The 16,527-nt window shown below is 35.9% G+C and overlaps 1 protein-coding gene across 2 annotated transcripts in view; it reads right to left on the bottom strand.

Annotated features, from left to right (window-relative positions):
• Window positions 1–16,527, bottom strand: part of EML6 (EMAP like 6) — a 119,058-nt gene that overhangs the window by 37,829 nt on the left and 64,702 nt on the right. For both annotated transcript variants that reach the window (XM_027814576.2, XM_005445623.3), the window contains exons 11-18: window positions 15,495–15,662; window positions 14,473–14,579; window positions 11,336–11,454; window positions 10,489–10,675; window positions 9,690–9,795; window positions 6,078–6,171; window positions 2,213–2,313; window positions 148–350 (exon numbers count right to left, since the gene is read on the bottom strand). In XM_027814576.2, coding sequence (XP_027670377.2) covers window positions 148–350; window positions 2,213–2,313; window positions 6,078–6,171; window positions 9,690–9,795; window positions 10,489–10,675; window positions 11,336–11,454; window positions 14,473–14,579; window positions 15,495–15,662 — 1,085 coding nt within the window. The remainder of the gene's footprint in view (window positions 1–147; window positions 351–2,212; window positions 2,314–6,077; window positions 6,172–9,689; window positions 9,796–10,488; window positions 10,676–11,335; window positions 11,455–14,472; window positions 14,580–15,494; window positions 15,663–16,527) is intronic.

The following is a 16,527-nucleotide window of genomic DNA, read 5'->3' as shown; positions in this document are numbered from 1 at the left end:
TTAGTGCAATGCAGAACAATATATTGCTTGCAAACATGTACAAAACCTGAGTAACTTCATTAGGAGATATGTTAGTTATACACTTCTAAAATCCATTATTGCAACAAAAGTATTAAAGATGAGTGGATCACCTAAGACGATAAATACCTTATCCAATGCATGCATAGCAAATACAGGTCCATCATGGGCTTTCACTGTCTTAAGCAGCAGAGTATCCTTCCAGATGTAAATGTCTCCAGTAGCAGCACCAGAGAAAACCAGATCTTCTATTCGTCCATACGAAACACTCATCATAGTTTCCAATTTTCCAGTAGTTCCAAATGTTCCCCGTTTTGATGTAAAGCCTCCACCTGCAATATAAATGAAAGTAAGTCTTTTTCTATTTCGGTTTGTAGCCATAGTGCTGTAAAGGACAAATATCTTGACCCCATCATCTCTTGTGATTGCCTAGGACATAAGATACTAGAAATACTGAAAACACAGTGCACAAGGGAAAAACATAATAGAAGAAAGTTTATCTAGTAATGACAGTTTTGAAGCAGTACAGGCTCTATTTTTTCCCGATTGTGATTTCCACGCAAATGATAAATTCTGGTGAGAAACTGTGTAAAAAGACTTAATACAATGGCTGGCAGAGTATTTTTTTGCACAGAACAGTCTGCAAACTGCCTACCAAGCTTCTTCTCTTTAGGGGTGACCACAACTATAAATGAGATGCTAGGGGTTTGTTTTAGTTGTCCACTGGCAACCTGACAATTTGACAGCAGCTTTGGAGAATAAATGCCAGGATGTGCTTCTTTTCTGATTGTCAGAAAACCAAATTGCCTTACTCTGGTTCAGACAGCAGAAGTAGCCATATGTGCCCATAAATTGAGTGCTTATAGACAAAAATACACATACAGTTACAAAATAATATAGGCAGTGCTGTCCTTGCATCATGGCATCACGTATTTAATTTTTAACACCAGAATGATGGTCACAATTCCACTGACCAAGTCTTAATCCAAAATATACCAAAGAGACTATTCTTGGAGTAAGATACTGCTTCATGCAAATTCTTGAAATAGAATTTTGCAAACAGCAATGCAACCCTATTTAATTACTACAAAAATAGCCCAAACATAAAAAATGTAAAAAAAAAAATATTAATCTGAGAGCACCTGAAACACTTGAACACTGTAAACTACAGTATAAGTATATGAACTTCTTAAAACTATCTAATTTTGAGTTGCCTTGAGTTCTATATTTAGCTGCCCTTATGCTGCCTACCTTTGCTGAACTTTACACAGATGCTCCTTGAAATCTTTTTACTGAGTACTCATGTAGTATGTATAGGATTAAAAGTTATGAAGAACAAAAAACCCAGTCCTGCATAAAAAATACCTTCAATGAGAAACCAGCTTTGCTGTCTTTCTCAGTTTGACAGAACAGTCTAGACTGAGAGCTACTTTCTATTCTGAACATGTTGCTTATTAGTTTGCAGAATCATGTCCTGTTTATAAATAATGAAAAAAGCATTTTCAATTTTCATTGTTTAGAAAAGGAAACAAAACTCCTGTGTCATACAAAAAATACACGCCTTGATATCTTGATTCTTATGATAACATATCGTGATTTTTAGCCCAATGGATAAAACATAAATTACTCTAACTGAACTTCTGCAAAATACCTGATTCTTTATTTCTTTTTTGTTTTGCCCAGGCACATATTTTAAGGTCCATCCTGAAACCTATCTTTCCAGCCTGGCACCTTGAAATATGTTTCCATCTCTGTAAATCATCTCTGATGACTGAAAAACAGCTCTGTCATGAAACTGAAGGGTTGCTGACTTGAAGTGCAGACACTACCATTTTTCGCAGCATGCCAAAGGCACCTAAGATTCTTAGCTACCAGCTGGCATTTTCACAAGGGTCATAATCTGCCTAAGTGAATTATAGGACTGCATGTTTTCTGTGAGCCAAGGAGGCCTGTTCAGGAGAAATCCTTAATAGTATGACTAGAGTTAAAGAACAATTAGTTCAAAATGACTTCTAAAGAGAAAGGAATATTGTGACATTTGCCAATTCAGAGGTAGGTTTTCACCCCTTCGGTATTTTGTTAACTAGAAAATTGCTTTACAAATAAATAAAATTCTTAAACCAAGAACATGATGTTCCAGTATTAAAAATACACAGTCTCAAATAAATTAAATAGAAAATATTCAAGACAGTACCTGTTTGCTGCCAAAATTTGATGTGCTTCATCCCAACTGTGACTAGTTTGTCTACATGATGTGGATTACACTTCACTACAAATATTTTATCTTTATGGCCCCTGCGATAAAAATAAAAATTAAAAAACACAGTAAGGAATGACTTTATTTCAAACTAATTTCTTTTGAATAGGCATTTCATTGTATCTCAATGAATGTATTGCAATATATTGTGAAATATGCAAATACATAAGCAAACATAGTCTTTAACAATGAGAATCTTATCACCATGACTGTCATAGTCTCGGTGCAAATACAACAGCATGGTCCATAACACTAGGAGGATTGGCAGACAAGTCCCAGCATCGTCACCCCATCTAACAAGAAGTTGAGTGCCGTATTTCTAACCCACAAGAGTTTAGCCTTGGGAGTCTGACCCCGCAGGGCTGGCAGAATATATTTGAGCATATGCAGTATAGGAATTAGACTACAGAAACATGGTGAATAAAAATTGTCTCCCACTGAATTTCCGTTCATTTAAGTCATAATGAAGAAGCAGGCAACAAAGGTCAATGCAATTAAAAGAAGTTACAAAGAGCAACATAAATATTTAAATGGATAAGAACTCAATTAATAAATATTTAAAATGCTCTGTCAAGGAACATGAGGGAGTCTTTAACCTACTGTGCTTCAAGAGGAAAAAAATTATAAAATTGTAATTTAGGAAACAGTTCATTCAGCAGCATAGACACCTTCAAATTCAGTTGTCAGGTAATCAAATTTATTATTGGGAGTATGTATTTATGGGAATGTGTAAGTTTAATTTTCACCATGGCAAAAAATATTCCTAGATGTAAAGTAGAAATTATTTCTATTTCAGTGTTTTATAAAACACCAAAAGAAAAAATCATTAGCTTTCCAATTTTCAGGTTTTGTGCTGTGATAATGTCACAGAATCACAGAACGGTTTGGGTTGGAAGGGACCTTAAAGATCAGCTAGTTCCACCCGCCGCCACGGGCAGGGACCCCTCCCACCAGCCCCGTCCAGCCTGGCCTTGGGCACTGCCAGGGATGGGGCAGCCACAGCTGCTCCGGGCAGCCTGGGACAGTGCCTCATCACCCCCACAGTAAAGAATTTCTTCCTAATATCTAAATCTCCCCTCTTCCAGTTTAAAACTGTTACCCCTTGTCCTATACGTCCCTGTAAAAAGTTGCTTTCCATCTTTCTTCTAGGCTCCTTTAGGTACCAGAAGTTGCTTTAAGGTCTCCCTGGAGCCCTCTCTTCTCCAGGCTGAACAGCCCCATCTCTCGCAGCCTGTCCTCATAGGCTCCAGCCCTCTGAGCATCAAACTTGCTGAGGGTGCACCTTTGTCTGACAGGTTTAGGAGGTCTGGAAAATCACATGGTTCTGATAACCTCCTTGGATTCAGTATTTTCTTTTGGTGAATCAGTTTAGATGAAAACCAGTCCTTTACACCTTTGACATTTGAAGTACATCTTCTTGCGACTCCTTTTTCTCCTGTTCCCCTACTTTGCTATAATGATGCCCAGCCTTTCAGTTCAGGCCAGTTGTACTGCTGCTTCTGGAAAGCAAAATGTACTGCCTCGAGTGCAAAATCAAACTAATTGCATCCCAGTGCAGGTGTCCCTATAAAATGACAAGAGCATGCCTGCATCTGTGATAGGATGAATAGTGCTGACACATGAGACTTGGACTGCATGGCCTACATTGCCACCCCAATGTCCTCTGTGTCCTTGTGTTCTGAGGGACTGGTACAGGATACTCACTCTTACAGAGTAAAGAAAGGAGAAGAGCATGATGTTCGCTGATTTAGATTGTAAATAAATTTGACAACGCCCTCCTTCAGCTCCCCCAGGGATTGCTGTCCACTAACACAAAGCACAAGGATCAAACAGGACCAGCACTGTATCAGCATATAAGACATAAGAAGCTAGCAAAAGAAGCTCAGATAGATTTTGATTCCAACTGCATACGCTTACTCAGTAAGGATTTTAATGAAACTAGACAGAAGATTGTGAAGCCAAGAATGGGAAACAAGCTGTATAATTTATCTAGGAAGCAATTAAAACAAATAAATATACATATATTCTGAACACTGCAACCAGAAAAGAAAACTGAGAAGTCACGCTGAAATAAATAATCCTAATAAGATTAAGCAAAAATAATATTAACAAAAATATATATAAAAGAACTGCAGAATCAGATTAGTCCTTCAAATGAATTCTTCTTGTGGATCTATATGATTAAAAGGAGGTGTCCTATTCCTCTTGTCTCCTAAGGCCACAAAGGTCATGTCTAAAATTTAGATGTAAATCGTCCTGTATTGGCCTTTGTCTCTCTCTTTATATGTCTTACTGTGCTCACCAGAATGAGGGACTTGCCTTTAGGCACTGCTAAAATATAATCAATAATTTAAACTGGAACATTTTAGAAGACAAACTATTTCTATGTTCTCTGCAAGGACCCTGCATATTTGCAAAACAAAAAAATTAGCAATAATAGTAGATACATTGGGTACATATAGTATTATACGCTGAAAAGAACCTGAGAAATTAATCTTACATCTGTCCTGTGAGCAACATGAGACAGGTAGCCATTACAGCCCATCATTATCTTGTTTTTAAAAGCTGAGAAGGTCTCTATGGGAATATATAAGGTATTTCTCCACGTGTGAGTATGAAGCACAATCTGTCTGGAGACAGTAAAACTAGGATTGCAAAGCAAATGAAAACATCACGTTTTACAACACAGATAACACTGTTGATAAACAAGCCCTACATCGCAAATTTTAAACAGGAGTTAAAATCTTGCTGCCTAATAAACTATATGTCTGAGATAAAATTATATAGCTAATATAGATTATGGTACATACATACTAGGATCAAAACATTTATTTCTTCAGTAACGGTACACTACTGACAGATCGTGTGGCCACAAGAAAACCTTATTCCTTCTGAAACTAGTCGCCATATAGTAATTAAAGTAAATTATCTTTTACAGGCACTTTTTTGCAGTTACAATTTCTACTGACCAATGCTAGTTGTTACATGCTTGCAGGCAGCATATGAAATTAACTCCTTGCCTTTCTGGTACAGACGCCCATGCTTACACAAATTCTATACAATTCTAGTATCTTGACATCAGAGGTATGTTTGATTTGTCCAAATGTAAGACAGAAACCAAGCTTTCAAAAAGTTTGATGCTTCTGACATGTACAACTAGTTCAGTATAAAGAAAATGTTGCAGTTCAATATTTTAGAAGAAATAAAGCAAACACTTAAACCATAATCCATTCCTCTTCCCAGCACTGGTCCCTTCAAGCAATTGCAGAAGCTTCTTCACTGTCGGGTTATTAGCTAAGCCTTCAGTTAGTAACTGCATAGAACAAGTATCTCAGAAAAAGCTGACTCAGAAGAAAGTCAAGATCATATTCATCAAAGAAAAATATACTTGTATTAGAGGGAACTCTTTTTTCTTTTTAGAAAAGTGATCTGGTTATGTATACTGATGAAACCCAGCATATCATCTTAATACATAAAGGAAAATGTGACCTCTCTGATGACTTTGCCCTGAATCAGGAATAAAATTGGAAGAAAATGTTAACTTGAAAATCATTAAATGAACTGCAATATCAAAGTAGCTATCCTAACAGAAAAGCTAGGGAATTTTTGACAGAAACAGTTCACAGGATTTCCAGACACTAAGCTGTAGATCCCAAGGATTTTAGTCTTGATATATTGCTCTGAAACACCATTCTGTTTTCAGAGAGGTATTCAGTTTTTTTCCTATAAGCAAAGTAATACATGTGGATGATGCTATTCAGAAAAACATAATCACAGGAGACACACCGGAATGTATTCTTACCTGGTTGTTGCTAGCTTTTCTCCTTTTTTCCAATCCCAAAACACAATGGCATGATTATCATCTAGTCCAACAGACACCAAACATTTTCCATCAGCTGTGCAGAAACAATACTTAATGTTAAAGGTGCTAAGTCTTTAGCTGAAAATGTAACATGCAATGAACATAACAAATACACTGTAACCTGAATTTCAAATTATGTATATAATATGTATATATATGAAACAAAAAAAAAAGAACAAAAAAAAAGAACTAATACTTTGAGAGTTCAGATTCACTGATGGCCTTCAATTCCCAAAGCAGAGTGCGTACAGAATTAAACAAACTGAGACAGTCAGCATGTCCAAACTCTTAAGATAACTGGTCTATACCTGCTGAAAGTTTTATTCACAAGTGCAATATTTAGCACCAAAATGAGTACCTATTGGGTGATGACACATCAAACTGGAATCCCTAGATTTCACAGAGCACACTACTAATCCATTACCTAACCAAGGTGATTTTAAATATGGCATCACCCTTATCAGAGACAGAATAGGTTTTTCTGCTCAATTTTTAACTGGATGATTACAAGACAGGTTATTCTTTTCTAGAAAAGGTGTTCTTTTGACTTCATTATCTTCTATTATGTTTGTATGTCTGACCTAATTTAGTTTTTTTAAAATTTGTATTCCTTATCAAACCATTGACCTTTCCCAAAGGCAGACAACAAAACATTCTGTGTGTAAGTACAAGGAAGGTAGGTAGGGTGAAACAAGACAATGAAAGTCAATTTCATAAAATCCTAGCACTCCAAAATAATTTTATTTGAAATATTTCTGACCAGATTATGCTTCCTTTCTTCTGCTTGAAATGGTGACAAGAATTACTAGTGTATAATGAAATGGGTGGTTAAAAGTTAATAGCCAATGTTATGAAACTATAAATATGATAAGAAACTATAAGGCTAAAATTAATTGCTGGCTATCATCTCTTCTACTGCAGGAAATACACAGAACTACTGATAACAAGAAGAAGAAAACCAAGAACAGAGTATCAGACATACAATACGTACATATCACACACATACAATATCATACACCTAGGCATCCTTGCTATGTGTATGAAATAATGATAAACAAGACCATTGTTAACAAACTTTAGAGACAAACTACTATAATGAAATTTTAAAAAATTTTAAAAACTTAACCACAACTGTTGAAGTACATGACAAGACAATTGAACTTTATAGGTTGTAGCAGGAGCTCACTCCCTAATTTTTTTTTTAACTGAAGAAAAGTTAAAGCTGGAGGAGGTAGAGCACTGGTGAGATGGTCAAAAGAGTGAACGGAAGCAATGATTTGAGGATGTTACTTCTTGTAAGTTAACAGAGATGGTAAAGACTCTCCGCTTAAGCATATTTGACTTCAAGAATAGTGAGAGTGCCACTGGTATAAATTACTGCATTAGGACTACATCAAAGCTCACAAGGCTGACTAAGCCCTCACAGCGAGATTGGGCTCACAGTATTTAGCAACCGAGTTCTATGAGAAGCAAGTCAAGGAGTAGGGGAATCACAGAAAGAGGGAAAGAGTTCACAGTTGAATGAAATAGGCCTAGATGGAAGGAGCGTAAGTAGGCAGAGTGGAATGAAGTTGAAACACAGGACAGGAAACCAAAACTGAGTTTATTTAAAAAAAAAAAAAAAAAAAGACACAAACAAGGAAACACAAAAAGTTAATGAGACAAGAAAGCAAAGGAGGCAGTAAGAACTATTCTATACCTATACTATTCTATATCTCAGTTTTAGTGAGATAAAATGCTGTGGTGATAGCTGATAGGAAAGGTAAACGTGCAGTAATATGTAATGTTTAGGAGGTATATTTGTATTTTTTGACGACGATAGTTATTTTTAGGGGTAACTCAATCATGTAAACTGAGCATGGCTGACAAAATTATGTTGGTAAGAATACAATTTAAGCTTTATTCACTTGAAACAGGAGGTTTTCTGCACTAATACGGGCTATACAAGCCAACTCACATCCAAAACTATAGAAGTTAAATTAGCCACCAGAGGGCACAACCAAACATTGCATGAATGAAATTCTAATCTTCAAATCGTAACACCATCAGAATGGTCCTACAAAAGTGATCTAGCTCTGTACACTCTTTTCAGTAATGACCAATAGCAGAGGTGTTAGAAAGTGCAGAAAGAACTGGCAGTATAGTCAGCCACCCAACCCAAAAAGGTTGGGAATTTTGGCTTTCTTTAAGCTGCAAGTAGTGTGACCTGAACCTAATTTAGAAATATCTGTTATTAACACAATGAAAACTCCCTACATAAGACCAAAGTAACACTCTGATCCCATAGTGAGGTGCATATTTGCACACCTGTCTGCTCCTCCCTATGCCAAGAATCTTAACTGAAGCCAGTGAGTAATGCAGCATGTGCATTCTCAGGATCAGGTCCTAAAGCAATGCTGTAATGATGCCCGTGGTTGCTACTTTTAGGAAAAGCTTTAATATTTTTTTACAGATTTGTGTCTTCAGAATAATGTGGCCAGCTTATTCTTTAGGCTTTGATAGAGGTACATGGATTCTAGTACACGTAGAACAGGAATCTAATTTGTGTTTAAAAAGTAAACCACAAAGTATTTTCTAAATATATGAACATTTTTTCAGCTAGGGATCTTAATGAGAATTTTTTTTAACAGCTATGCACATGATGTCAATTAGATCATCCTTATCAATTTTCCCTTCTTCTGGTACCGCATCTACTTTCAGAGCTACGTTACATGCCACAGTGGATCAGCAATTTCACATTTGAATTCCAGCTCTTGGATGAACACCAAGGCTCCTCTTCTCATAATGGAGTATGACTCGGTACCACAGACCTTGTGGAAGTAAAACTTCTTTCAAATAATCCTGTCTCATAAATGTGATCTACGTCCTAATGAATTCTTACCACATTTCTAGAGAGAATATTAAATAAATTATGTTAAATTGAAAAAATTCAGATTAAGAAAAGGATAGTTCAGCTAAAGTAATCTCATTTTTTAAAAAATATAGAAAAAAGGAGAATGAGTTTGTAAGCATTTTTATAAAGATGCAAAAGTATGTAAGTCACCACCATATGGATGATGTTTTTCAATGCTGAAACAGGGAATACCCATTGAGAACTGAGACAACTTAGGTCGTCCATCCCAGAAAGACAGGAGAAACAGAAGACAACTGTTTGTCATATCTACTACTTCTGTAAACTCACTGAAAAATGTGGGAATTGTTGGCAAATGTGAAGAACTGTATGAGCCCAGAGATCACATTTCCACCTCATTTATACGCTTCAAGTCACTATCCTGCTTGCTTTTAAATTATTACATCACCATGTAGATAGCTACCAGAGTCCCAGCTGTACACTTGGTATTATGTATTATGCATCACAAAAATCAATTCTTGATCGATTGACAGAAGGCCATTGACTGACTTCACTACACACACTATTTTTATCAAAAATGTCAGCAGACTTTTAGGTAAAATCTGTATTGGTTGTAAAATTGGCTAGCTATTCAAATTCAGATTTCATCATAAGGATTGCTTTTCGATTGATTGTTTACATAAATGCAGGTTATGGCTTACCTGAAAAATCCAGTGCACACACTCCTCTCTGATGCTGGCCTTTGAGCAATGATAAACATTTCAGTGTCTGCGTGTCCCAAACATGGATAGCAGCATCTCTTCCAACCTAAATCAGAGAGTTAATCAGAATATCTGTGCATAGAAGTGCAAAGCACACCAGTACCAGTAATTAGCCCTATCGTATCTTCAAAACACTCCAGAGGTAACTGCTTTTCCAACTGCTTTATTTTATCTTTTTCAAGATCTATTTTCTCTTTTAGACCAGTAGATAGTCTCTAAAACATCAGTATTCAGTATCACATTAATGATATAACTTATCATGATCTATGAATATATATGAATACACTGAATATATCATATTCAGTACCAGGTATCAGTAAAGTGCCCAACATAAAACAGCCTTTATCTGAACAAGGCTTTTGAACACTACTACAGTACAAAAATACTGAGACTGACCGATGAAACCCCAGATCCTCCTAGGATGTAGATAAAATACAGCTCCTGTATTTACAGATGAAAACAGAGGTTCAGAGTGAATGTAAGATTTTTTGCCAGGCCACAGCATAAAATTGGCAGATTTTGTTATACAGGAATGATTTATCAATCACCTCAAATAGTTTCCAGTCCAGTACTCCCCAGCAGGTTGGCAGGGATATGGGAAACAACACACAACTCACCTGTATTTAGGAGGAAACACTATACTACTGAAGGACAACGAGAACCACATTTTTCCTAACTGTATATTGTAAAGGGATTTTATTTCCACATTTTGCCAAAATCATCACTTCTAAATACCCACCTGTCCAGTAGCAACATAGTCTTTCACAGGGTGAATGCTTAGGCTGAGGATGTCATCATCGTGACCAAGATACAGCCTTTGAGTGTGTTGTTGCCTATTATATACAACAGCTACAGCAGCAATATGATACACTACTTCTCCAGTTTGTGTGTAGAACAAGTTATTTCGACAGTCGTAGCCTCTGTAACTGAAGTAAATATAAAACAAGTTATATTCTGTTCCAAAACTATTCTGGTAACTCCTGTAACAAGTTGTGCAGACAATTTGTGCATTAACTTGAAAAGAGTATAGCTGTGGTGTCAGCTTTATACCAAAAGTCTCACAGCACACAGGCAGGCTCTTCCCACCAACAGCAGACATTCATGAATCTTCTCATGGTTTACGTTGCACCTAACTCCTAAATTAGTACTATTTTCACAAAAAAAATATATATTTCACATAGAATTGTGTCCAGGTAAGTTTTACATGGAATGGATTCAAGCAGAAAGCTATTGGGCATTTTTACAAATCACAACAATCATGATCAGCTTAACAGAGAATCTTTGCTCCAGGAAACATAATGTGTAGGAAACAGCTAGTCAGAAATATAATTTTATAAAATGCTGATGCATTATTTATTATATGGCTACAGTATTATTATTATTATTATTGTTCCTTAACAAATACAACTGAAAAAGGAAAATCTATGTCTGATATTCAAAAAATTGCCCACAGTAATAATGACAAATTATTCTTGGTAAACACTGAAAAATGCTTTGCTAAATGCTCTGATACGAATGGATTAACATTGCTAGGAAGTTTCAGAAAAAGAACCAGAAAAAACAAGTATTATCTAACATTACTCTACCCATGTATAAACTGCAACTTCAAACTGTCCTCAGGCGCTCGCTCTCTTTTAAGGAAGGGCACAGAATGGTTTTTCTCTTTACTTTGCTGTTTCAGCTGAGGTAGGTCTTCTTTGTAAACCTGAAGAATAATTGTTAAAGTTACTTGCACATCTCCTGTTTTTGAAATATTTGTATATATGAAAGTAACTTTAAGTGTTAAATATATGTTAATGTGATGTTCAGTAGTTACAACATGGAGTACGTCACTATTGCTCCATACAGAACTTCAGTTAATAATGATTTTTTTCCAAACAATAAAGTCCCCTGACATGTGAGTGACCCAGAACATTAGTCTGGAGTAGCACAGAGTGTATTTTTTTCTAGAAGATTCCAGCATCACTTAGTGAAAAGGAATTTCAATATTGACTGGAACTCTTTAAATGTCACTTTAACTTCGTATGTGCTTGAGTGTACATACTCTAAACTGGACATAATGAATTAATTCTATCTAGGGATTATATTGAAATATACAGTAACCAACAGCACTTAAGTGATTTTCCAAAGTATCCAGAATCCTGAAGTAGAACTACAGCTCCATAAATAGACTAAAGACATAAAATACTATGTGTTTAAATCTTTCACAAATGCTGAAACTCTGCGGAGCTGCTAAAGATGTTCAAAGCATCTTCAAAGCTGTGGTACCAAACAAAATCCATTATAATGCTGAAATACAGCTTTATTGTTTGGTTTCTGGGTCTATGTTTCTTGGATTTTGCAAAAGGACAATGAAATTGCCATTCCCATGGAAATCTCCTGACTGCAAAGATGGAACACTGGATTTGTTACAAGAAATGTGTTCATATAATGGGCTGAGATTTTGAAATGGTAGGCACACAGAGCATAACATATTGTGTCTGTCACTCATACATATTGCACTTTATGCTGAGTTCTCATCCACTTATTCTTGTTCTTCAGTGAATGCTACCAATGAAACAGAATATAGAATCATCATTTTCTAATGCATCTCAAAAATCAAGAATCCTCTATACTGCTTCATCCATAAGATTAAAAAAACAAACAAACAAAACCCAAACAAACTCAATTACCAAAAAAAGATTAATGTTTTTGTTACCATGTGATTTTTGCAAATTATTTCCTTTAAAAAAATGTAAAATGCAGCTTATGCTTGGGGTTGTCTCACACTTTCTAGATAAGATTCTATTTTAAGTTGCTTCTAGCTTTTTTCATGCATTACCTGCCTGGAATATTGCTGTTTAGATGACTACAACTATTTTTTCACTTTTAGTTTTTAAACCCAGATGTCCTTTTTGACACATAGACAGCATGGAGGATGCTGCTGTCTGATTTGAAAACAGATGGAAAATCAGGAGGAGAAGAGCAAGAGGATGGGACAAGCACTCCAGTGAGACTTGGGAGTGAGACAGAGAGGAGGTAGAAAATTTGACAAAATCTCTGTTTCTTTTGGCAAACACAATTGATCTCTGTAATAAAGTAGTAAAATAAGCTGCTGTCAGAGGGACCTATGTCATTTATTGCAGAATCTAGAAGGTAAGGTGAAAAGACAAAGGATGGTCCTTGGCTAAAGCATAGAACATTAGAGGTGCTCCTTCCACATTCTAGAAAGCAGCTCTGTATCAGCCATTGCACTACTCAAACCAGCTCAAAGCAGGCTTATTGCATATTTTTAATGTTTAGTACCAGATCCCAGTTCTGGTCTGAGGAAGTTCTGACCTTTCACAAATGCAGCTGATAAGGTAACAGGACATGGCAACAAGTAATATTCTATTCGCAGTAGCTACAGCTGCTACAGCAGAATTCTACGTTAATGTTTCCTTTCCTACAAAACAAGGATAACAGCACCTTTCCACATCAAACTGTTGCAAAGATCAGTGTTCGCAAAGCATTCAGTATCATGAATGGAGTGGAAAGAACCACGAGGAAAATAATTCTGTCTTCAGAGACATGTTCAAGCAACGTGCAATAAAGATGGCCATGGAACAGCCTGATGAATGAAAACGGACTGAATAGTTTCTTGTTAGGCAAGAGCTAAATATCCCACACTCCAAATGAAGTAGAAGTCTTGCAGAAATGTGTAATCATAATCCATGCACCCAAAAAGAGTAAAACTGTGTTCTATTATGGCATTTTCTAAACGTCATGTAACTTTGTGACTTGAATAATAATAGTGTGGGTGCAAACTGTTATGATGCAGGTTGAGAGAAACTTTGCATCAGGGAGCAGCAAAGTAAAACTGCTTTGTAAAAGAAAAGGAGCCAAGAGCTGAGCATGGTAACAAGGGCAGTCAAGAGAATGCCCTTCCAGAGATGGGTGCAGTCCCACAGTGCCCGAGTGACATGAGCTCAGCAGATTTGGTGACTGTAACCAAGTTCAGGCAACAGTCTTGATCACCAGGCAAGCCCATAGTGACAGCATAAATCAACACTGAAAGCTCAGGGTAAAGAGTGGAATTGCATACTACCATTCCTGAAAAAAATCAATGCAGTAAAGAAAACTTGATTTCTTTTCTTCTTGCATGGAAGCAATCTATCTTAATTTATCTCAGAATATAGTTGCAGTGTAAATAGAAAAAAAGATTAAGCATATTAAATGATTATTAAAGACCAGTTTTATTTGGTTCCCATAAACTATGGCAATTTTAATTCTTGAGACATGGTCATCCTCGGCAATAAAAAAGAATCTGTCACAAATAAATGTATTATACAGGCTTCATACTAAGAGTATTCTGCTTTGAATATGCAGAAGTCTTAAAAAAACCTCCATGAGCTGCATTCCACAAATTGGGATTCTGAATTTGAGAAGACTGAAAAGTCTTCTCAAGCACCTACCTGGGAATGGGAATAGCAATAGCAATAAGCTCTCACAAATTCTTGTTTAATTTTGTGCTTTTTAAGATATATTCTTTATTCTAACATATAGTAGTATATATACCAATGCTTTTTCTCCAAACCCTTTTAAATTCTCATCTCCAGCTAAAGTAAATTTGTTTTTTGTATACTGGTTGCATAATCAGCTGAATACTATCAAAATAATCTTCTCTGAGTAGTCTGATGATGCAAACTTCTTTTACTTTACTGAATAGTTATGATAAATTGATAGTGTGTTAATTTTTACTCACCTGTCGATCATAGTTGATTTGAGCTTCCTGCTCAATGTCAGAATCTAACTCTGGCACATCAGATAAATCTGAATCAGATTCCTCACTGTAGGAATCAACGCCACCCTCTGCACACACACACACACACAAAAAAAAAAAACAACAAACAACCAACAGACTAAACGATATATTGAATGCATCTCATCACAAGAAAATAGTATGTGATACTTTTATATAATTTGGACTATGTGCGACGCAGCATTCAAGAGCTTTGGAAGCTTAAGCATCTTGTAAAAATCAGGGGGATGACTTAATTTGTCAGGTTTCACTTCTGTTTCTCCTGTTTCAATGCCTGGGGCAGGAAGGTGGCAGAGGGAAGCAGAATAACTGTGTAGTTACTTGTACATTTCCAGAGAATACTGCTTTCTTAACAGGCTTTGGAGTTAAAACATACAGAAATGGTAAATAAAAAACTTTCAGTGTGATCACAGCCTGTGTTTAAAAAGATTTGCTGTAACATAGATATTTTACCAAATTGTGTGGGAATGGCATGAAGTTTCGCCCTTTTGCTGAAGGGAATCCAGTTTTCAGCAACTACCACTATGTAGCTCACACAGCTTTTGTAGAATATTGTAAGTATCATGAATATAACAAGTAAAAAGTTCTAAAGTACAATTGCATCAAAAAAATTAAACAATTCAGCATCTGCAGTGAGACTTCTGAATGCAAATTAGATAGCTGATTTTGACAATTCAATCTGATCTAGTAATCTCCCTCTAAATGTCTTTTTCCACATACTTCAATGAATACTACTTGTGTATTCCTAAACAAACAATATTACAGACTGCAGAGGAGTTTTTAATATACCTTCCCTGAAAAAAATGGTTGTCTATGAAAAGTAAAATGTCCCAAACATGCTGAGTAGATGTAATTGCAGGAATTGCAATAAAAATATTTTCTGTCAATTCTGTAAAAGTTTTCCCACCAGCGCTTCATTCTATGTTGGTTTTATTTATAAATACTCCAGAAGAGATCATTTTTACCTTGCGGAGATGTTTCAAGGATGCCATTTGTTATCCCTTCTGGAATAAATCGCCACTGAAAAACAGAGTGATCAGCACCTCCTGTACTTAAAACCCACTGAAAATCATGGGACCAACGGACGTTTGTTACATGTGCTGAATGGCCAATGTATTTTCTAAATTTAGCTCCTAAAAAACAAATATAGAGTTGTTGGTATGTAACACTGTAACTATAATGTTAGGCTTTTAATGGAAACACAGTCTAAACACACTTACGAAAACTGAATGCAAAAAAATACTTAAATGTCTCTTGATATTATGATACTAAAATTAATTACAATGTAAAATAAATGGCATAAAATAATATGGATGATATATTCACTTCAGTTTTCAGAAAAGTACTTAAATCCTGACAGGAAGTACCAGATACACATAGGGTTTGATTTTCACCTTCATAGCCACTCCTGCTAAAGGAATTACACATGTATTATGTATAGTACAATAAACATAAATTAAAATTCACTGTAAGAAAGCATACCAATATGGTACCAAATTAAACACTGAAGATCATGGAAAGCCAAAAGGTTGTTTTATTTAGTTTTGTTGGCTTTATGCATGGTACAGTGCAAATCCTGGGGAAACAACCTATGTTAAAAGCCTACTACAGATACAAAGCAAATAGTTCACACACAGCTACACTGACACGTGCTAACAGACAGTGAAACCCTACTGAAGTTTCTGAAATTGTTACTGGCATAAACATGGACGAATTATAGTAGTGCGTCTGGTGTTGATACAATTTTGATGTGATGTAAAGTCTTACTGAATTAATTTCTGAAAATATAGTATCAGAATAAGCACACGTTAAACCACACATTCGCAACAGTTCTCAAACGAAGCACATATACACTGGCAGGAAATTGCTAGATATATAGAGGGTAAAATGCTCATCTTTATGTCCATTAATACTAATATGAACTGTACACACATCAATTTGAATTATACACAAGAATCAAAAGCCACCATTAGAAAGCATGATTATCAAGGTATCAAG

Source organism: Falco cherrug, chromosome 13 (genome assembly GCF_023634085.1).
Source record: "Falco cherrug isolate bFalChe1 chromosome 13, bFalChe1.pri, whole genome shotgun sequence".
Lineage (NCBI taxonomy): Eukaryota > Metazoa > Chordata > Aves > Falconiformes > Falconidae > Falco > Falco cherrug.
The sequence above is the reverse complement of the archived record's forward strand: the minus strand, read 5'-3'. Positions and strand labels throughout refer to the sequence as shown.